Genomic DNA, 24,740 nt, shown 5'->3' with positions numbered 1-24,740 from the left:
TCTTGGGTAAACATTAGAGCGCCATATAGAAAGCCAATGTATATAAGTGAACGGATATGTTCCCAGCCATAATCGATGTTTCCCACGCTGATCCTATTTAAGTGGCCCGGTTCGGACCTGTAACCTTTTATTGCGCGTTTCCAGACAGCATGTTTCACCATTTATTACGCGCTCGGAGTTAACGAGTAATCCAAGAGTTAATCTTCTCCCACGGTGCTAAAAAATCAACAAAGAAAGCGGGATAAAAGTGAAGAAGGAGCATCGGTAAGTGAGGAATACGAACTGAGAGGTCGCTTGAAGAAAACACAGAAAAACTTCATCCTGATTTTGCGCGTTATGGAACTGTTGAAGTTTGCAAAGAAACTCTGGTGCGTCCGTAAGCAGCTGGTTCTCCTCATCACACCAGCCTTATTACTTCCGCTGCTCTTCGTCCTGCCACAAAAGGTATCCACACACTCAATCATCACACCCAGACCTAGATGTTGTCATACAGTACTCTCTGGTATTTAGACAGTTTTTTAAGACAAGTGCACACAGGAGATCATGAGTCCATGCCTGCGTGGCCTTGCAGTTTGCGTCATGAAGGCGCACAGCCGACGGTACAAAATGACAAATGATGGGAGCAATATTTAATACCACTAATGAGAATGCTTCAGTTTTAAAATCTTTATAAATTTAACACAAAGCTTTATTTCGGGCAGAAGGTGGCCCAGTGGCTAGCAGAAATGCCTCACAACTAATAGTTAGGGGCTCTGTTCCTGCCCCCACCCTGTGTGTACAGAGCTTTGTATGTTCTCCCCATGTTTCCTCCCACAATCTAAAGACGTGCATTGCAGGCTGATTGGCTTCTCTAAATTATCTGTAGTGTGTGAATGCCTTGTGCCCAGAGTCTCCTGGCTCCCTGCTACCCTGTGTAGAAGTGGTAGAGAAAATGTCTGGATGGGTTTGTATTACATGTTTTTATCAACATTATATGCAGCAAGTTGAGTAAAAGGTAGAATGTTTCTTAGTATTTGGTATGTCACCTTGTTGTAATGACAGCGTGCATTCAAGCTGACAGAACCCACAAATGGAGGAAGAACCCGTCACTGTCTCATGTGAACACATGCTTCAAGGGATAAGAAATGATACTTTGACATTTTATACAAAGTAGTTAATATCAATATCAGTATTACAAATTTTACATTTAAATAGTGAGCTAAAAAGAGTGCCTTTAATGGTAAATAGTCAAGATGTTGCACAAATCCTTTATCTGTTTTAGAATTTACACTTTAAAAAAAAAATAAAAAATTTGTACCCTTAATTTATTTAGAGTTTTAAATAAATTGTAAGCATCCTATATATTTATTGTGGTCTCAGACTTTTGGACACCACTGTATGTTAGATTATACAGTGTAATAAATCCAAGCTTTTAAGAATTGTACAAGATATGTATTTGTACACAAGTTTTACTTTGTTTTCACTAATGAGTCGTTTTCACTTTAGATTCTGTTATGATCTAGATCCCAAGATTCACTGACTGAACCGATCCCTGTTTGGTTCCATGTTCTCTCATTTAAAGGCAGTACTTGATTTCACTGCAGGTGAAGTTTCGTTGCAGTTTTTCCATATACTAGTATGTCACTTGGATTTGTGGAGTCAGAAGTCAGGAGGGCATCATCTGACTAGAAGTACATCAACAATATGTGACATATGAATATGACTTATTCATAAAAAACATTACATATTGTTGTACCTTTACTACACACACACCACACACACAGCTTTGATAGTGGGAAGCTGTTTTGACTGTGTGAAAGAGCATAATCATCATCATGCATTTTCCCCAAGCTAGGATTCATGTTATTTGTGTAAATTGATCGTCATGTTTTTGTTCTGAATCAGAGAGGATACAAGGGATCACATTCATGGGATCACACTCATACTTACTCACACTTTGAATATACTCTTATGATCTGAAATAATGCAATGCTTATATCTTAACAGAGTTGCACTGAATGTATTGCACATACATATATTAGTCCATCATCATTGTTCATGGGTGGTATGGTGACTAACAATATATAACAAGAGATTCAGCCATATTGTGCTTGCTGAGGTCAAGGCACAATGGAGCAAGGATTCTATTGGGAGGTCATGACAGGACTTGCATGCATGCTAAACTTTGTGTGAAAGACAAGTCCCTGTTAAAAGAACTGGGGTCACAAACATTTACCGGATGTAAAGTTTTGTTAAGAGGATAATGCATGCCAATCAAATAGAGAAAACTGATGCAAAGGCCTTTAAATGGGGTTCCCATGAACAGAATGGGATGTGATGTCTGCTGAGAGTTTGACTTGTCAGAACAGGGATCCAACATTTGTCTTTTGTTATCGTCATCATTTGTGTTTGTATTTGTTCCAATTAATGTGATTCTAGCAAATTAGCAAACTCTGTGTGAGCTTGACTCTATATGAGTCTACAAGGGTTGCATGCATCCTGGGGTTTGAATGCATATAATTTTTCATCGTATCTGTTTTTCAAGTCATCTAAAACTGTTAAATGTTGAAAGAGTGAACTTAAACTGGATCATGTTTCTTGGTTTGTCTGAGCAAGCACATATTATATGTTGAATGTTCTACAACATTAAATAAACAGTAACTTAAAAGAGTTAAAAGAAGCTATACACTTTGTGGAATAAAACCCTTTCATATGTTTGTAGACATTTATCAACTTTAGGCTGTATCACACTTCTGAACTGATTATTTTCTTATAACAGCACACACAGAGATAGATAGTCCTGTAATAGACATAGCTTTTATTAGACAGTAGTTTCATCTGCAAGGTTTATATTAATTATTGGCTTTCAATAGATTTACACAGGGTCTTGTAATGTAGAGATCTATATGAAAATATTGTTTACATGATTAACATGAAAGTGGTGGTTTTCTCTGGTAAAGTTTTCCCTGGTGGATGTGTATGTTTCCAGGGAACATAAGCGTGGGAACACTTCAGGTCTTCATTTAGAGGAACATGAAGTTTCCCTGTAACACAGCAAACTGCATTTTTTTTTCTTTTTAAATGAGAGAGAGAAAGAGAGAGTGAGAGAGAGACAATCTACCATCCATGCATCCACTCAGGACTCAGTATATCAATTCACTTTGTACATTTATCCATTTAGTGCCGAACCTCTGTCTGTTCATCTTCTGACTATCAAACTTTTTTTTTTTATGTACCAAATTCATATTGTCCATCCTCTTTTATCTCATCCCTACAGGAAGGGAAATGTCTATACGTGGTGCTGTTGATGGCAATTTACTGGTGTACAGAAGCTCTCCCTCTAGCTGTTACTGCCCTGCTACCGATCTGCCTCTTTCCCACTATGGGTATTCTACCCTCCAAGAAGGTCTGTCCACAATACTTTCTAGAGACTAACTTCCTTTTCCTGAGTGGACTAGTGATGGCAACTGCAATTGAGGAGTGGGGCTTACACAAACGTATCGCCCTCAGAGTTCTCAAGATTGTCGGAGTGAAACCAGCCTGGTAAGAAAATCTTAGTAATCTTAATCTAGGCATTTTATATTCTTTTAGTTTTTTCATTAATGATATTTCAGTATGGCGTAATTCTATATTCACTGCATGTGTATAACTTCAGTAAGGCACTCAGGACCAGAAAAGTACAATAATAATGTAGGTCAGGTTAAAGCTTGTAAGGGGTCAGTTTCCTGAAGCTTAACATTGTTATGTAAGAGGTCACTTGGTATTAATTTAGCAGTACAACAGGACAGGACATAATGAACCAAGGTCAGAATGCACTGAAAAAATTCCAACATTGCTTCTGACTTGATTAAACCATCATATATTATGTAGTTGGTTAGGGGAATCATAACCCTTAAAACATCAACATTTATTTTTAGAGCCAATTATCCATTTTATTGCTAGGATAAGAAGGATCTCCTTGCCATATGTGGAAAGCTTGCCAGTTATCTGTGATTTTTTTTTTGCACTTAGATTTTTAGATTTGGAAAGATAGATATATAGATTTAAATGTTGTGTTTTTTTTACAGCAATAATATAAAAATAAAGAATCTTCAGAAATACAGAAGACTCAAGGAATGATTCATAATTTTTTAATAACAGAATGGGTCAGTGAAGAGAAAAAGGCTCATGTTAATGCATTTACTGATGTTATTGTTGCTATAGTAACACCTTACACATTGTTTGGTACTCTCGACAAAGCTTTCTCTAAAAGATTAGGAATTAAAACCTCCGTCTTTCAAATCCAAAGCTTTCGTTACATAAGCATGAAAATAATTTAACAACTGTGCAAATGTGTTTGGCTTAACACAGTAGGATTTTAACTTCATCCTGCTTTTCTGCACTGTACAGTTCAATGCTCAGTTTGAAAGTGAAGTGATCTGCTGAGCACAGACCTATTTAGGTCGGTCTACAGTCCACGATCATACTGGACTTGAGTCTCTGTGTGCAAAATGATGATAGAATTTTTTGAGTTTTGCTTCATGTCATATACAGTATAGCATCTGACATTATGGCTAGGACATGGAATCATTATCAGTTCCAGTTTTGTTGGTCTTTTTTTATTGAAAACTAGCATTCACCTTTCCACTCAAACTTGTGTGTGTGTTTGTAGAATTGTTTACATAACGCTGTACATTCCTACAGCTCTCTGCAGGTTGCCACTGGACCTTGAGCTTCAGGTTCAGGCTTAGGTCATCTTTGGGTTTATAGACATACTGTAGATATACAGTATAAAGACTTTTCCATGTACTGGTGGTGGAATATTTAAAATTCTGATATATACGGTGCCATTAAAACAACCCCAGTTCCTTAAGAATATGTGACTTTTGATGTCCCCAGTATATCAGTGTTTTCCTTTTAAATAGGAGCCACAGTAAGCCACTGTTGTAATGTTGGTTGATTTTAGGGAACATGCCTCTTCTTTATCTACAGGAAAGAAATCTTATCAAAGATGGCACATTCTTTTTGTAAAAAGTTCATGAATGATTTAGCAACTTTAAAATCTCTTGTCAGGGGAAATGGGGATCTAGCAATCTAGTAACTGGTGTTATGAGTTCAGTGAACGTTGACTTCGTGCAGATGAGTGCATCTGCCACATTGTGTTTGCCTTGTGATTATTGAGTCATAATCAAATCCATGGTAATGCATTGAAAGGGGTGTTGAAACACCCATCTGAAGCAGAGGGAGCATCTTGTGGTAAATTATCAAGCGAACACAAACTGTGACTAAATTCTCAGCATGTTGCAAAGATATTTGATCACGATATTTCTGGCCAGTTATTCTTATGACTACAGTAAGTGTTTTTTATTCATCATGCTTCATGATAGATGTGTCCTTGTCAAAAGCTAGTAGGCAAATCTCCAGGCATTCATGTAAAACTTATTTACTGTAGGTGACAAATGAAGGGGGAAAAAACCGAAAGGAAAGGATTATAAATGGAATGATTTAACTGGGTCTTTTGTGAAGATACATACACCTCAAATTGGTATAATGTTCTTCTGACTGTTATTTGATGAAACATTTTATCCTGCATATAATGTAACCTCATAGTCACCAAATCTCAGCCCAGTTGAACAAACCAGTTGTTGAAAACATCACTTCCATGCCAAGGTGCATTGAAACTGGAAGCTTGTGGAGGCCCAAATGCATTGCTAAAAGACTATATTGTTCTTTCTTTTAATCTTTCATCCATATGTAGAATGACTTAAGGCCTTCCTCATACAACAATACTCTTTAGATGTACAGTACATGTGGAACTACATATTCCCTGAATTCTCTGTATATCCTGCCCCTGTTTCTAACATTGAAAGTTTTCCATTGAATTTGTTTCCTTGTTGCTATTAAACTGCAGCTAATCCTGCACTAAAAGATGAAGTCCACCAGCATTCATAGTCTAAATATTGCCAAGGTGGAGACTGCAAGTTCTGCCAATGGCAAGAGGTGCTGTTATACTGGAAGTTCCACTGTGGCTGAAATGTCTGCATACCACGTGAAAAGTCCTACAGGATGTAAGTCCAACATAGAGGAACTGCTGCTCAAGTCATGTGGCCTGGTTGTGTAATCTAAAAAAACCCCTTCATCTCTCAGTTTTTATTTTACAAATGCATACTGGTAGAAGTTCTATTTTTCTTAACATGAACAAACACAGTGAAAACCATTCAGGAGTGTCACTTGTCAGACAGGTTTCTGTAAAATGCATGGAGGTACTAAAATTAAATTTCTTTGTATAAAAAGAAAAACAGAGAAAATGTTTCTGCTGTGACCCTAATATGAACTTCTTAATTGCTCAATATCCTAAAATAACAGAACTGTTACACAGAATCTTATAATTCCTAGATCTCAGGTGTCTGGAAAAGTACCAACAAAAGTCTTCCAACAAAAAAAAAATATTGTGGGATTTCGCTGTGTTCTCTTTTACTATTCTGTTTACTACAAGAAGCAAGTTCCCAAAAGCAGCCTGCTGTACTTCCTGTATATCTTGAGTGACATGACTTTGACTTTGACATAACAAGCTATAAAAGGAGACATCATAAGGAGTAGAAACATTAGCTTAAAAATAACCAGAACAGTGTATATTCTTCAGTATGTTGGTTGCATTAAATAAGAAATGGAGGACAAAGCTATATGAATCAAAACAGGATTGTGAAAAAGACTAATGCTTTTTACACTTTTTTTTTGACTATTGTATCCAAAAACAAATGTCCGTTAGTTTCATCTCAATACCGAAACCAGCAGATTGATTTAATGTGTCATTTAGATATGATGAATATACAGTATTATATTGGATTATGTTAGCCTACATGAACCAAAACACTTAGTACAATTAGTGGCAGTACTCAGACCTATAAGTAAATTTGTAAACTAGAATGCAAATGAGTCTTAAAATCCAGAATATACAGTACTGGGAAACTAACTACTAGTCCAGCTGGATGGAAATTCACTGGCCATATAGTGCCCTACCTAGTTCATTATTATTTTGGCTAATATATGCATTTGTGTGGGAAGAAATAAACCATATGATATTAGGCCTTATTTATTCTGACAATTTACAGTTATGTTAGTAAGGTCAGCCTGGGTTAAATAGTTTCTTCCCATTCAAGAATAAATGGTCTTATGTTTTAAACTCATGGTATCTTAAGTATGTAACCTAGTGAACCAGCATTAATGTATTCAGTGTTAGAGATTTAAGCACTTATGTACGTCGCTCTGGATAAGGGCGTCTGCCAAATGCTGTAAATGTAAATGTAAATGTTATGTATAACTGGAAATACCTCCTCATAGTGTATACAAGATAGCTGCAAGTAGACACGATTCTGTATGAGGCTTCAGATAAAACATTCTGCACATTAACCAATGAACTTCCCTGACTGCATGACAAATATGTATCTCAAATGATTTTGTCTATTAAGTTAAAACAATGTCACTCAGCAAATTACTAATGGACCTTGAGTTTTTTTCAAGGCTCAAGGCTCATAGTCTTTCATTAAAATGTTAGATATTCTTGTTTCTTTTTAATGAGACTTAATGTGAGTTCATCAGGGTCTCTGTAATCTTTGTTATAATTCTGAATGATGATGTTTGCAGTAAAATAATTTGAAGGATATGTTTCCTACCAAGGGCATGTTGCCAAGGGCATGGTGCTCATTTACTAGTTGCTAAAGCTGAAACTGTCATATCTAATATAATTTATGATAAAGGTATGTTTTGGTTGGCATTATATAAAAATGCTGCTGGACAACTATGAACTTCTGAAATCTGATTGAGTAAATGTAAAAATATTACTAATCTAGCCGTCAGAAGATTTAATAGTGAGTATGAGGGTGTCCTCTTACGTAGTCTTCTGCAAAAATGTTACTGGTTTGCATGCCCAAAAAGTCTCACATGATCATGTAGAACTGCCTTTTTTGAGGTTTGCACATTTGGACTTCCCTTTTTAGTTTAGATCACAGGTTTTTAAGTAGTGATCAAATCCAGAAACCATTATTGCAAATTTGCATATTTATAGTTATAGATATTTATTATGTCATATATGTCATATTTGTATGGGAGGCGGTATATCAGTGGTTACGGTGTTCGGCAAAAGATTGGAAGGATATGAGTTTGTATTCCAGGGCCGCTAAGCTGCTACTCCTGGACCCCTGAGGATGGCCCTTAGCCCTCTATTGCTCAGCTGTATAAATGAGATAAATGTAAGTCAGTCTGGATAAGGGTGTCTGCCAAATGCTCTAAATGTAATTAGAGCCAAACAACCACAAGCCTCCACCACCATATTTTACAGTGGCATGAGGTAACATTCCTTTTCTACAGTCAAACTTTATGACCAAATATGCTGCTAGCATGCATGACCAAAAGGTACAATTTTGTCTTCAACTGTAGCACCAGAGTAGTATCAGTATTTTAAATAATATCTGTTGTGACATTTAAACAGTGTAGCTGTGTATTAGATTAATCTGCTGTGTTACTGTAGGCCTCTTCTGTCAAAATCACCAGTAAGCATATATGTCTTTTTCTTCAGGTTGATTTTAGGAATGATGATCACATCCTCTTTCCTGTCCATGTGGTTAAGCAACTCTGCTACGACAGCTATGATGTTGCCCATTGCTAATGCCATTCTGGAAAGCCTGTTTGGAGACCTGGAATCACTTAAGGAGAAGTGCAAGGTCACAGATGAGCCTGAGGGTATGCAAAAGAGTGCAATGAACACGCAAGCATATATATATATATATATGGTCTTATACCTTATAAACTTCTTAAAAATCATCATGGAACATTATTACACATTGTACTACAAGGCTGTTGATGTTTCATTTTGATTGGTTAATGGGTATTATTTATTCTTTCAAATGCAAAGTCTATTCTAGTTTTTGAAAATAATGATGGAAAAATTAGGTAAATAATCACATATAATTTATTTATTATCCATTATTTATACCAATATCAATGGCCACAAATCACTAACCATAACCTAAGTAATAAGCCGGACAAATACTGTTGAAAAAAGATCTTTAGGTTTTTTTACTTCTTCAGTTTTAAGATGAGAGAAAACTGCCTCACTTACAACCTAGAACAAAAAAGAGAGAAGCTGTGGAGGAAACAGTTGTTTTTAACTTCTGTAAGCGACAACATGAGCTAGAGCAAGAACTAACTAAATAAATACACCATTGTAATCACTGACATATTACTGTAGTTTACGAAAAATGATAGACCTATCATTTTGTGGGTTATTTTCCTATAACAGCATGCCCTATTATGTTTTATTCCTTGCTTAAAAGATTCTGGTCTAATTTGTCCATTGTGTTTATTGTGTAATTATTACGAAGATAGACTCTGATGTTGATGACAGCACCATAATTGACTTGTTTTTGCTGTATGTTATATAAAACACTTATGCTCTCCTATTCTGTAGTCTTCTCCCACTAAGCTATAATTTTCTCATTCAACTTTGTCACATCTTGGCTAAGAAAGATCACTGGCTTAGACCAAGCAACAAAACATTACTTTTTTAAGCACAGAAAACCAACTCAACCACATTTGAGGATGTCAAATGTTTTTTTTTTCCTCTGCAGGCCAGTGTCAGGTGAAGCTGGATGGGCTGCTATCTGAAAAACACAATCTGACAGCAGTTGAGAGGTGAATGACTAAAGAATGCTTCTGCAACCCTGTAACACACATCAAACAGATTACCTGCTTTAATATAACAGCTTCAATAAAGTTTATTCATTGGGTGTTGACCTTCATCACTCTGACACCATGAAGTTTAGACAAGTCAGGATGACTAGATCATAAGCTAAAAAAAGATGACTAAGGCTGCAATTGCATGAAGATGGCAAATCATCAATAAACGTTAAGCCTTGAATTGTAATCAGTAATTGTTGCTAAACTGTAACTTGGCTAAAAAAGTCACTAGTAAGTGATTTGTTACTTGCATTAGAACATCTCATTGACTTCTAGCCCAAATCTTATCAGACACTGATCACAAGACAGCAAGAAGTCTGTCCTACAACCATTTGTGGACAGATGCCAAAGGAGCAAAATTATTCAAGATGATATACAGACACTCCTCTGCCAATCACAGTGACACTATCCATTAGCAGATACCATGTGAGGTCATGTACTGCATGAACAGCAGGTGCAGTTTTCTGGCTTCACGTATCTTGAAGGAAACACTTGTTAGCTATTACCTGTTCCAGTTGATAGATGCTGTATGATAGGGGAGATTTGGTAAGTGGGTGGGAACTGGCAGGTGGGGAGGAAAAGGGGAGGTAAATCAATTTGTTCTAACTATGCTAACCTCATAGGGGTGATGGAATTGAGAAGATCGATCAGAAGTGTCAGGAAGAGGCCAGGAAAGAGGCAGAATACCAGCTGAAAGTGTGGAAAGGATTTCTCATCTGTATCCCCTATGCAGCCAGTATCGGGGGAACAGCCACCCTTACTGGAACCGCACCCAACCTCATTTTCATCGGACAGCTGAAGAGGTTAGTGTGGGAAGTCTTATACTGGTCTGCAGCATCAACTAATACAGTACAACAAAACACACTATCCATCAACATTTACCTCCTACATTTGCTATCCAACAATCATATGAGACTAATCATATAATCAGTCAGTTCGTGTGATATTGTAATAGCCTTCATGTGAGTCCCTAAACACTTGAATTTAAACACAGCTTATTTGGTTATCATCCATTTACTGTATTAGGCAACTATAATAAACAAACCTGGATTTTAGACAGTTAATTCACCTTGTTCAACTGATTCTGATTATATCAATGTTAAAAGTCATACACATTCAGTAATACTAAATCAGCTAGTATTACATATAAACTCAGCTAGACATGTTACAATTTTTTAATGTTGTTTTGACCCAGTCGTAAGATTAGAGGATGACGCAGAACCTGGCAAATTTGTAACTTTTTGCTAGGCTAGCTAATTAATTCAGCTTATGTTAATGATAAACACCAACACTACAATTGCCATGGTGGTAGTTTGTTATAAACATCTCAGTGATAACAGGACAATGATCAAATACAACAGCCTGCTAGTTATGTTAGATAATGTTAGATTTAAATGACTCTTTTGATGATTGAAAAAATAATTGTAGGAAGAGGGACATCTCTAGATGTTTATCAAGCATATGGTGACTTTTAAAGAATCACAATATGGCAGCCATCAAAACTAAAATTATGTAAACAGAAAGAACTTTCACCTAGTTTTCGACTAACAAATCGGGTAAAAGCTCAAGAAGACTAGAATAACTCAAGAATATCTTCTCAGGCCATCCCTAGTGATTATTAACCTTAACACCTCTTTGTTGACTATTCATGGTAGCACTGAAATGGCAAGAAATCAACAATTTTTTTTATCCAACACTGGACATCATACCAGTTTGTTTTTCCTAGTTGCACAGATTTAATACAGATCATGTTGGGATTTTAAAAGGAATTTTAACAGCTGGGTTCAACCAAGGTGTCATTCACAAACCATGATTTTCGGCAAATTTTGAAATTATGCATGAGAAAATAAAATTACCAGGGAATGTCTTTGAAAATAAATTGTGGGTGGTGAGGTAAAAAAAAGCTAAAGTGATGGTGATGGAAATCTTTTTTTTTTTCTCTGAAAAATGATTTACAGACTCTTTTGATTATGGCAGCATGTTGCCATCTGCTAGCCAATTATTCATATATTTTGCTGTTTACAAAAGCATGTTAGGGACATAGTACTAAAGTTACCACATGGAAATGCAGACAGCAGTCCCTCACTCTGACAGACTGTAATTTTACCCAACTGCTCACACAATCAAGGCAAAATTGTAAACTAGCAAATTAAAATTGCCGTACAATTTAAAGCGGAAATATGTGTGAACAGTTTAGTGCTAGAACAGCAATGAAAAAAGTAGAACAAGAACAAAAAATAAATGAACTGCCTTTGTTGATAACAGTTTCTTATCTTTTCATTTATGTTTTCATTCCTATGTCATTTATTTAACTTACACATTTAATATAGGATAAAAGACATGGCATCACATGGCAATTGTCACAAAATTATTAAGTTTATATTTTCTGTTCATGAAACCTTAATTTAAACCACGATACAGTACACAATTTAGATGAGTACTCTACATTATAAGACAGTATTTAAGACAGTTTTTCTAAATGTTAATCTTATTTTGTTATCTTCCATCTTAAAAATGAGTCATTAAGTTACTTAATGGTAATACAGTACAGTATGTGTGCAATAAATGAAAATATTTTGCAGTCATTTCCCAGAGTGTGACTTGATCAACTTTGGCTCTTGGTTCATCTTCGCTTTCCCACTAATGATCATCTTCCTTCTTGTGTCATGGATCTGGATTGCATTTCTGTATGGGGGAATCAGCACAAGGTATGAAGCAACCTCAATATAGAACCACCAGGCACGCACGCACACACGCTGACACACACACTCAGACACACACTACACACACACACACACACTACACACATACACACACACAAACACACACAGAGTATTATTACAGCTATCCTATCATTATGTGCATGCTCAATGTGTCTGTGCTAAGTGCTGAATGGTTTTTATAACATACTATATATTTTTAACTGTATATAATTTATTTTTATACTTTGTGTGTGTCTGTGTCTGTGTGTATGTGAACACATACTGTATGTGCATGTGTGCATGTGCATGTTTATGTATTTAGATTGTGTATAAAGAAACTCAATGGCCGTGCAGCTGCTGAAGCCAAAGCCAATGCAGTCATTGATGAAGACTACAAAAAGCTGGGACCCATGACGTGAGACTACACTCTAAAATATTATAAACAGATATAGACACTGCTGAAAATATTAGAGATACAGTATATGCCAAACTTTGTGTATGCATCATATTTTTGAAATATTTGCTTATTAAGCTACTAATTTATACTCGCCCAATACAGTGAATGAAACTGTGCTCTGTGCCACCGTTTAGATTAGGTCCATTACTTGCTGAAAAGATTTTGGAGTTCCTTCAGTGTGTTTTGCTTCTAGCATACACAATACCCTGTATTACAGTATAAATCGAATTAATATGAAGCAATTGGTGAATATAACCTAAGCTGGCAGTATACTTCATAGGAAAAAAAGGTTTTGACTCAAAGAAGACATCCTTTAAGCAAGTTCATAATATGTACCCCCTTTTTTTTTGAGACCTACCTCTGTATTTGACCTTGATATCCAGAGCTGCCAGTTGTAGCATTTAATATTTTGGTACTTGCTACAGCAGTTTATCACCTGAAAACTAGTCTTTTTCTGCGTTTTCAGACAAAGCAGTTTTTATACCAAATGCATACAAATTATTGCACAAAACTAATTTCACTGAAGAGGAAAGGACATGTGACATTGAAGAAATATGCTTCTAGGAGCAGTTACTTTGTGCTAAGTTTACCTAAGTGAAATTTTTTAACTTTGTCCACAAAGTTTGCATACTTATTTTTTTGTAGTCAAATAAAAAAATCCTGACTGCCTACTAGAATTTTCACAGCACTTGCACAAATGCAAGTCATTTATTTTATTGTTTCGATGTTATCTGTATTGTAAGCTCCTGGGGTCTGTTCCTGAAAACAAGACTTGTGACTCAACTAGAGCAAGTAGCTTGAAATTCTTTTACATATAGATAGACAAGATAAAGTCCAGTTCAATTGTCCAGATAATTACAACCATTGTGGAAAAATTACAGGCTAGAAAGACTTGAGCCAAACATGTCTGCAATAAGTACTTTCTAAAGCTTGTGTAGGTGTGTGTGTGTGTTTGTGTGTGTGTGTGTGTGTGTGTGTGTGTGTGTGTGTGTGTGTGTGTGTGTGTGTGTGTGTGTGTGTGTGTGTGTGTGGTTCTTTATATAAAAAGACAAAGTTATTAACATAGACACTACATTACTCTCCTTGTATAGTTAAGTGTTGTTAGAATCATAAATGTTATACAGAGACATTGTTCCATGGTTCCTCACTTAACGGAATACAAATATATTATTTTGATTGAACAGATAATATGTTATAAATGGATACAAATATGAATAGTAGATGTAGTTTGCATTTGTTAATGAGATCCCACCATGGTCAGGATTAGGGTTATTGTATTTTGAAAATTAAAGCCAACAACAGGTTTTAGATAACAAAGAAAGGAATAATTTTTAATGAAAAAACTAGCAAACAAATCGTTATTTTAATTAAAATCAAAATTTAATGAATGTGAGGTTTAGACATTCCAAATGTCAGAATTTCACAGACCATGACACTTCTGATGGCATTTCTACATATTTTCAGTGTTTTTCAATTGTTCACACGGACAGTGCTAGGGTTCCTAAGTGGTTTAGGCCATATTCATGCCTTTATATCTAAATACAATTCAGATATTTGAAGCACTGACTAAATCAATAAAGCTCACAAATCAATAAATCTTTTTTTCACAATATCACTTTATGATTCAAATATTAAATGCTCAACAAATAGGCTACTCAACTGTGAAATTTTACATCTTGACTGCAAAGTCTAATGATTTTGAACTTTTTCACAGTTCAATGTAATTTGTTCTTTGGAACAATAGATCTTTAGGCTGAAATTTGGGTAAATTAACTCAGGATTTAGATCTTGGGATTTAGAATTAAAGATAGGTTCTCCGATATTTGAGACATGCTTCAGAAAACAGACAAGCTAAACAAAAATCAAAACAAACGTGTGGCCAATGAGCAGAAAGGGGCGGGTCTTGTCAATATGGGCGGAGTGTTCAGTGTGCATGTGTGACATTAGCAGAAAGCGGTTTTAACATTGACATGGAGGATAAAAACAAAGAAAGAAAGCGAAGAAAGGCTTATGATAAGGCAAGAAGTAGGACCCGTGTTAATATACAGTAGAATCAGCTTTCGAGCGCTGGAGAGAACTGAAGGAGAACTTCTGAGCTAAAACAAATAACACCTCTTTTCCATCGTAGTAATGTACAGCTACAACCGTGTTTAGCTAGTAACAGCGTTTAGCTCAGGAGTTATTGACTCGGGAAACTCCAATCTGTGAAAATGCGCACATGCACACATGCGCACTGAACACTCTCTCCGCCCATATTGACAAGACCCGCCCCTTTCTGCTCATTGGCTACACGTTTGTTTTGATTTTTGTTTTGTTTGGTGGCCTAACGCAGTTTTCAGAAGCAGTAGAGCAGTACCTTTAACATTAAGCCCTGTTTCTGGAATAGAACCCTGTAGTTCTATTTATGGTTGTGCAAATGTCATACCAAAATATCATCCAGTGTCTTGTGTTGCTTAATGATATTGCTATAGAACAAACACATATTTACTAGAATTGATTTGTCTATGTTTTTTCCTTTATTTTTCTCCCCAGTTTTGCAGAGAAAGCCATCTCCTGCTTTTTTGTCCTATTCGCCATCCTCCTATTCACCAGAGACCCAAAATTTGTCCAAGGCTGGTCAATATTCTTCAGAAAAGAGTAAGACATAATCTAAACTCAGAGGCTACAAAGGGAATTGCACTTTTTAAGCATGTTAACTACATACGTGTCCATTGCATATGAAAGTACACTTTAGTACACCTCAGTAAACTTTAACATACATAGTCATTCAAAGTCATAAGTAATACATATGAAACCACTGCTATATTTTTGACATGAACATATTCATTTTAGATTTAAATCAGTCCTGTATATCATGGGCCTTTCCCTTTTTCTCCTTCTTTTTAACTCACCCATCTTCTAGATTTTGATTTAGTTGCAAAATGTTTCAACCTGGAAAAATCAGTTGAAAGTTCATGTAGCAAAATGACAGGAAATTGACCACATTTTATATCAGGAAGAAAAGATCCAAGAATAGATGACATTGTGAGTGAATGTCAATCACCCATCACCTTGTCTCCTTACTTTCTCTTCACCACATCACACTAATGACCAGAGACAGGGATATGCAGGGGTCCAGCTCTCATATAGTTTCCAATAAACTGCCCTTTCTCTGACTGCAGGGTGTCTTTTCACACTCACTTTGCCTGGTTTACCTTAAGAGACGATTCATGGCAGAGAGACAAAGACAAGAAAACAAGAGAGAGAAAATTTTGGCCTCTTCAATGATCAGCCTTAAAATCAAAACGACATGACAATATTGTGTAGATCCCCCTTGTGCTGCTAAAATAGCTCTGACCATCTGAGGCATGGACTCCACAAGACCTCTGAAGGTGTGCTGTGGTATCTGACACCAAGATGTTAGCAGCAGATCCCACGGCACAAAAGTCCTGGACGTTTTAAGGGGGGCTTCTTGGATCAAACTTGTTTGTCCTTTTACATCCTGTAAAATTTAATTTGGAGACTAACCCTTGTTCCTCAAACCATGACTGAACAATGTTTGCAGTGTGACAGGCTGCTTTATCCTGCTGAAAGAGGTCATTGGCATTAGGGAATACTGTTGCCATCACAATGACCCTTGTTAGTTTCACAGATACTTACACTTGCCCATTTTTCCAACTTCCAATACATTATGTGGGATGTGGTAGCCTAGTGGTTAATGTATTGGTTTACCAATCAGCCCAGGTCTACAAAGCTGCCACTGCTGGGCCCCTGAGCAAGGCCCTTAGCCTTCAATTGCTCAGTAGTATAAAATAAGCTAATATGTAAGTCAGTCTGGATCAGGGTGTCTGCCCAATTCCATAAATGAACCACCTTCAGGAATTGACTGTTCACATCCTGCCAAATATCTCACCCCTTGACAGGTGCCAGTGTAATGAGACAATCAGCGTTATTCACATCACCGGTTAGTTGTTTTAATGTTATGGATGATGGGTATACTGTAATTAGATCCCATGACCATAAATAAACATACATTTAAAAATACATTACTTTATATTTCTAAGTAATGATGCATGTTAAAGTCATTCAGGTACACTTTTGTGACAAAGGTCTTATTTGGTCTTATTTACTTTAAGAAGGATCTGTTTTTTGGAGTCTAAGTGACAACAAAAACATTCTAGGTTACATGAATAAAAAATATCACCTATAATTTTCCATTAAATGTAAAAAAAAAAAATTGGTTTTACAAATTGCTATTATGGGAATTAAAAGCAATGGGACATATAATCACCTTTGCACCACCGTATCATTGATTCTTTTCTCATAACAGCATGTCCGGTGTTTTATCTATTAAATTACTTTATATAGCAATCTCTGAATTAACATAAAATGTTTACTTTTTTTTTCTTACACATTTAACCATTTGGATTTTAATTCATTTTAAAAATACATTACATTCAGATTTTTTAAGAAAAGATCCAGTCAAGAAGTATAAAAGAAGTAGCACTGAAAGGACATGTTTTAAGTGGACACAGCATGAATGAAGCCAGACATTTTTATTTGTAAACAAATAGCCAAAAATGACGATAGTGAGGGAAGGATACCAAACTGTCTCCACAGGAACCTCAGCTGCATTAACACTAGAGCAAAGCATGCACACTGAGCCTAGCTGGAAGATAGAGATTCAGGACAAAAGCACACTGATGATTACTATCCTTTCAGCTAAGCTTGAGCATAACAACCAATTCACCATCTAATATCGATTGCTAAATCTGTTACCTAAATCTATTATCAGCCTCATCACCTATTCATCGCGAAGGTAGTGGGGGTAAAAGGGCTGAAGAAATGGCTCTAAAAGCATTTCAAGTGAGTTAATAGTCATGATGGACCCAAGCAGGTCAGGTCTCCATTAATGTAGAGTTTTTACAAAACAGGATGTGTGCAGAAGAGATAAGAAATCACAAAGTAAAAGGAAAATAGTATTATGTAAATTGTTTTTACTTACTCTCTCTCTCTCTCTCTCTCTCTCTCTCTCTCTCTCTTGCACCCCCCCCCTCTCTATCTCTCTTTCAAACATGGCTAAAGCTATGTGTCAGATGCTGTTACCGGGGTCATCATCATCTCCATCCTTTTCTTTTTTCCATCCAAGTGTCCATCGCTGCAGTGGTGGCTGAACACTAGAGGTTAGAACTCTAAGAATTCTTTCACCATAATTTGAGTATAACAGGCTAATACTCTGATTTCCCCAAAGCATTGTAAAATTAAGATCATATTAAACCCTTCAGCCTTTAGTAACTGGTAGTGGTAAGGAATAAAACATGACCAGATGTGATGTTATCAGAAAACAATTCACATCAGGGTAGCGTAATATGGCCAAAGACATAGCAGAAATTCATTGACTAATTTATTTATTCTAGCATTTCCATGTCTTGTTTTATTCCTCTACAATTTGCAAGTGACTACTTTTTTTTAATTCATAACCCTTTTTTAATAATTTAATATTTGCATTTCAGTTTATGGAATGTTATTTTTCCATTATAATTATATAATTTATCATTTATAATATACACACATCTTATCAAAGTTTATTTATTTTTCATCGTTAAATAACATGATTTCTTAATCAGTTTATTCTTCTTTGTAAGAAACAGTGTTGTGGTATATAAATAGGTTAATATGCCATAGATTATTCTTCTATAACTGAACAATTCTGATAGGAGTCTGGGCTGTAACACAAATCACAGGGATATATTAACAAGCTACATTCTAATGTTATCATTTCTATAGAAACAACTTAACACTGAGACATATAATAAGCTAAATACACAGATTGCAACCATGAAACATATAGCCAAATGAAACTGTGTATTTTCTGTAAGTCTCCAGTTTCAGCATTAGAAACAGTAAAGAGATCAAAGTAACAGAGGTCAAGTTATTCTTTTAGATTTTTTCTAATGAAAAGTGGTTTCTTGGTACAAGTGGAATTTTCCTTCATGTTGATTTAAAGTGAAACTGAAGGAATAACAATGATAATGATAACTGTTTATAACAGTTGTAACATAACAGACAAGTTATATGTGTTAAAGGTAACGCTACTGTAGTCAATATGAACGTAGTCAATAACTGAACTCAACTGTACCAAGCACAACACACACTCGCACCCATACAAACTGTATGGACTGCACTGATCTGCACCAAATACACAGTCTTCCAATATACATCCATGTCTACAGCACCACCATATCAAACTATTTACATGCTGTTTTGCACACAGTTTTTGCTCTTTGCACATGCTGTCTTTCACATTTCATGCAATTGCACAATTTTTGCACAATTTATTACAATACCTCATAACTGCTCCTATTATATTAAGTGTTCCTTCCAGTATTTCTGCACATGTACTGTAGAATATACAGTATGTACTCTGGTCTGCGCTGCTTTTGTGCTTGTCTGGCACTGTTTGCACCAGGTTGCACAGATGCACTTTACTGTATGTGGCGAGGACAAACTTACTTAAGTCCTTATCTCTGTCTTGTTCTATGTAGCTCTCTCTTTGTTCTTTGTAGCAGCATGGTCCTGGAGACACATTGTCTCATTTCACTATGTACTGCGTCAGCTATATATGGTTGAAATGAAAATAAGCTTCTTGACTTTACTTGACTTGACTTGACCTAAGAGATCATAAGCATGATGTGTCTTCATTCAATAAATAGAAAATAGGGAATAAAACATGCTGATATTAAAAATACTGTACTTTCAGTATGAGGTAATACATTTGTATAGTTTTAAGAGTACATGCTAAATCAGATATACAGTATTATGAGTTAAATGGCATCAAGATCTCTGAATGAATAAAAATAGGTTTTCTCCAGTACTTTCTCACTTTACTTTGTTCTTGGCTAAGTGCCATGTAATTATTTCACAGCAAACTCAAAAACTAGCACAATAGATTTGGAGTTTATTTAGATGTTTTTTATGCAGTGTTGAGAACCTCAGTAAATAAGATTTGGAATTTTAATGAGTTAGCTTGTCATGACTTGCCAAGGGCTCACACTGTAATGCCACTGTTCCTAACAGATTACAGTAATCTAACACAAAGGTGGCCCACTTACAGTATTTATATGTTTCATAAATTACTCCTCTATTTCCTGTTTGGTATATTTAAAAAATCCTTTCTAACATTATGGTGAGTTAGCACAAGTGCACCAGTTGGACTAAGCATGTGACAGTTGTTATTTTATTTTTTAACTTTATAATAGACCTGAGAGTAACATGTACAGCTTAAATTGTAACTATTGTGACAATGCAGAATACAAAGTTCATGTCTTTTGAAGAACGTGAATATGTTTAGTATGAAATAATCAACAGATGTGGTGTAATTCACATTGTGTACATCACAGCATTTAGAAAATTGCATTACAGAGTAGCTGAACTCTAAGCACATGAATTTGAATCTGAATCCTTTCCACCACCACTTTTGTTTTCAGCCGCAAACACTCCGTATGTGCCTCTGTTGTCTTGGAAAAGAGTTCAGGAATGTGTTCCATGGAACATTATCCTTCTGCTGGGTGGAGGCTTTGCAATGGCGAAAGGCTGCGAGGTGCATTTATTTACCTGTCTTTCTTCTTATTCTGTCACTATGTAGAAACATGTTTTCCTGATTTTAAGCACTTCATGAAAAATATTCGTGAAATAAAAAACTTTTTTTCATTTTCTTTTTGGCTCACAGGAGTCTGGTCTGGCCGTGTGGATCGGGGGCCGTTTGCAGCCGTTAGCTACTGTTCCCCCTCCAGTGGCGGTGATTCTCATCACAGCCTTCATTGCTTGCTTCACAGAGTTTGCCAGTAACACCGCCACCATCATCATCTTCCTTCCAGTCATTGCTGAACTGGTAAGTGACTGCACCATAGCACAAGTCCTACATCAATTAGCATTGTTAATTGTATTTCAGAGCTGGAAGTAAATGTCAAGTTTGAATGGTAGAATTCAGAAAATGAGCCTCATTTATTAATGTTTATAAAGCTGCCTGTAAATATTTCCAAAGTCAAAACTGAGATAAAAATCCCCACCAGACCTGACTTCACTTGACTTACAGTATACAGTAGGTCTGGTGTGGATTATATAAAGGTTTATAAGGTGGGGATATAAGTGTTTGTGCCACTTAAAATTGAAGCAGCAGTCATTTACTTGATGCTTGTTGTTCACAGGCCAGCCATATCAATGTGAATCCTCTGTACTTCATGATACCAGCAACTGTAGGTTGCTCATATGCCTTCATGCTTCCGGTTTCTACTCCACCCAATTCCATCGCATTTGCCTCTGGACACCTCATGGTGAAAGACATGGTGAGTAATACAACAAAAGTCGTATTGCGTAAATTAGATTCACAAATAGCCCTTGTGTTTTGCCATCATGTGTCAATTGGTCATGAACAATTTCCTTGAACAATTTACCTTTTTAATGTGCCTAAAGGAATTCCAAGCCGATAATTTCTCACGTTGTCAAGACTTCATTATAAAAACAAACTATTCTAGAGATCTATTTTGTCTTTCTTCTTTGAAAAATCTGTCAAATTATAGTCAATTATCCTAGACGTTAAATGACAAATACCTAAGCTGATCTTAGAACAGCTTAACAGCTTAAAGTACTCTAAAAACACTAAGAAAGGACAAACATTTATAGAATTGACTAAGCAGAGTAAAAAAGATCTGAGAAATAATTTTCATAATTATAACAAAAATAATCATTCTTATAAATTTATCATCAAAATAATGCAAACATGACAACATCGTTTACCATTAATTTCATTAATTTCAATTCAAGCTCCATATTGATTATAGCAATAAAGATCATTTCACGATAAATATACATATTTTTAGATGTTCACAGTTAATATTTGAATGCTCCTTGAAAGCATTTCCTGCTCCTTGGAAAGTTACTGCCGCTTTCAAAATTTTTTCCAATTGCTCTTTTCACAGGTGAAAACAGGGTTTATGATGAACATTCTGGGGATTTTGTGTGTATCTCTGGCTATAAACACATGGGGACTGCACATGTTCAACTTAGACTCCTATCCAGACTGGGCCAAACCTCTGAACGCCACAGAAATCACAATACCACATTTTAACACTACTGGATAGACACATACTGTACATATAACGCTCATATAAGGACAAACCAATAGCTGCCAAAATGGGGTCTGTATAGTTTGTATATATATATATACATATATATATATATATATATATATATATATATATATATATATATATATATACACCCTATATTTAATTATCTCTGATGAAACAAGATGTTGGAAAACTGTTAAACTGTTTGTTGTTTTCATGTCCAGAGCACAGAAGAGCTCTTTCTTCCCATGTTACTACTTTGCTGCCATAGCAACAACTATCACTATTACCAAAGAAGCTTGATATAAAGTCATAACTGCAAATGACTTTTAAATTTTAATCAACAATTTAACTCAATCAGTATTCTCCAAGCTTATATAAAACAGTAGAACATTCTGTAAGCTTCCAGGAAGGCTTCTGCAATGGTCATTTATGGTAATAATGTTCCTATTTAAGCTTAAAAAAACAACCTTATGGGAACATGAGTATTTACTGCAGGAACATTGCAGGAATAGTTGCTAATATTAAGAAGAAGAAAAAATCAATACCCTGATAAACTTTGACAGGAAGCTCACCAAAAGCTTGATGGACTTTCATAAATATTGGTCTCCCTTTGATCAGAGCAGTACAGTATGGATAAAATGGAAAAATCTTGTAATCATAGTAAAATTGTGTCATGTTTTAATATATTTCAGTGTATTTACAGTATTATAAACTCTCTATGTGACAGAAAACATTTGGCCTCACCGTAGTTAATATATTTGGTTAGATTATGTAATGCATCAGACTCCACGCAGACATGCGCATCAGGAGCGTCTAAAAGATTTATGGATGTACAGTATTAGAGATCTCATTTGCTATAGCTGCCTTCTTTGTCATCAGTATTTCAAATGTGAATTATTGTCATAATGATTTACAAATGACAAATCATACAACCCAGTGTCTTATATCTGGTATATATTATGACAATGAGTTAGATAAGTGTTTAGCTTTATACCCTCTAATCACACTACATGATGGGGAACACTGACTCACAAACTTAAAAAATGGTGCCCCCTAGTGTTTGAATCCAAAATCAACCATAGAAAGCTCTTTCATACAAACTAATATAAATGACTAATGTAAACCCAATATTGAGCTATAAAATGAGAGATTCTGTTTTTTAAACCAAGGATAGTGGCAGTTCGATTCAAATGGTTCTCACAACCCCCTATCTATCAAAATAATCTGTTGTGTTCTTTCTTACTTATAGTACAACAGCAAAAAAAAAAAAAAAAAAAATCTAATCTAATGTTTGTTAAATAATTCAATTAATCTTTAATAATATTAAAAAAATATCCGCTACATAATACAGTCTCTTAACAGTAAGCATTGGTTGATAAGAAATATAACGGCCAAAAATTTAAGCATTCTGTGAACCAAAGAATAACTTTAGTGTAACAGGTTTACTGGTTTAAAACGGTGCATTAATACAGATTTTGGTTATTATGATGCGGTCACAGGAGTGTTTATATCAAGCCTTTTATGGCATCTTTGAAGACAATTTAGGGAACCGTATTATAAAACTGAAACTATCCGATTTTTTTTTAATGTTTCTTTCATGTTCCTTTTTTTTTGGTACAAATTGGTCATGTTTATGGTTCCATGATTTAGTTTTACTTCTGTTAAACACCAACTCTTTCTAAACATACAGACTGTTCAAAAACTATTTTGCTAATTCAGTAGAATTGAGGATGATGGGACCTAGGGAAATATGACTTTAGGACTTTACAGGACTTTACTCTTTTGTGAAATACATGAGTAAAGTCATTGGACTGTGTGGGCAAGGATGTGTAATTGTTAGTAGTACTACATCTATTCAACAAAAAGAGCACTGTATGACCATAGATCTACCTTTCAGTGAGTTACTGACCAACGATTAATACAAATGACACATTATATTTAAACTCAAGTCACACCTCGGCTCTTTAACCTCTTTGTACCAAACAATCTTTAAGCAATATTACTAATTTATTTTGAGTTTATTGAGTTTATTTTGAGTTTATATATATATATATATAATTTATAATTTAATATAAATAAATTAGTAATTAGTTTTTAAGATTCACTTTAACACATGAATGTAAACTGTATATGAATGTAACTGTAAAAGCCAGTATAGAGCCATATATATACAAATATGTAACACACATCTATGTTCAGGAACTTGTTAAAAAATTGCTATATCTTTTAGTAATAGTTCATTTATGTGTTAACATGATAACGTGACATTGATTTAGGAATTGTTTGCAAATGTAATTGAATGTAAATGATCATCTTTGTGTGTTTTAGGGTTAACTGCAATTGTAACCTGTAAATCATGATTTGTGCAATAAGATAACGGTTGTGTATTGTTGGCACTGGATTCAGTTAAACTGTATTGTTTAAACGACTGGAGGAACGTATACATATACAGAACATGTAGTTACATATACTTCTAATACACTATATTATAAATAAAAATGTTGAATGAAAATGAAAATAACGCTTTCAGGAAATATAAGGAAAGGGGTAGTATAATGACAGTATACAGTAAGGGGACAGGCAGTGTGTTTTACTGTCAGAATAAACACTACCTATTTCTCTGTGACATACCATGCAAAAAAACCTCGTTATTACTTTTTAAAGGTGGAGTGAATGTTTACACGTCTGGTTCATTATTGGAAAATGGAACATGCAGAACAGATTTATAGAAAGTCCAGTCTATACTGTGAATTCAATAAAAGGTATTGTGAGGCCTTT

The 24,740-nt window shown here is 35.3% G+C and overlaps 1 protein-coding gene across 1 annotated transcript; it reads left to right on the top strand.

The window, feature by feature from the left end:
* On the top strand, positions 1 to 24,740 carry slc13a3 (solute carrier family 13 member 3). The gene is made up of 13 exons (XM_027166590.2): positions 1 to 444; positions 3,257 to 3,522; positions 8,534 to 8,697; positions 9,585 to 9,648; positions 10,317 to 10,496; positions 12,276 to 12,401; positions 12,718 to 12,810; positions 15,385 to 15,489; positions 17,917 to 18,014; positions 20,319 to 20,431; positions 20,561 to 20,722; positions 21,039 to 21,176; positions 21,810 to 24,740. Exons 1-13 carry the CDS (start codon positions 337 to 339, stop codon positions 21,969 to 21,971), a joined length of 1,779 nt encoding a protein of 592 aa, XP_027022391.1. The 5' UTR covers positions 1 to 336; the 3' UTR covers positions 21,972 to 24,740.

The sequence above is a fragment of the Tachysurus fulvidraco genome, chromosome 14 (assembly GCF_022655615.1).
Source record: "Tachysurus fulvidraco isolate hzauxx_2018 chromosome 14, HZAU_PFXX_2.0, whole genome shotgun sequence".
In the NCBI taxonomy this organism is placed as follows: Eukaryota; Metazoa; Chordata; class Actinopteri; order Siluriformes; family Bagridae; genus Tachysurus; species Tachysurus fulvidraco.
The sequence above is the reverse complement of the archived record's forward strand: the minus strand, read 5'-3'. Positions and strand labels throughout refer to the sequence as shown.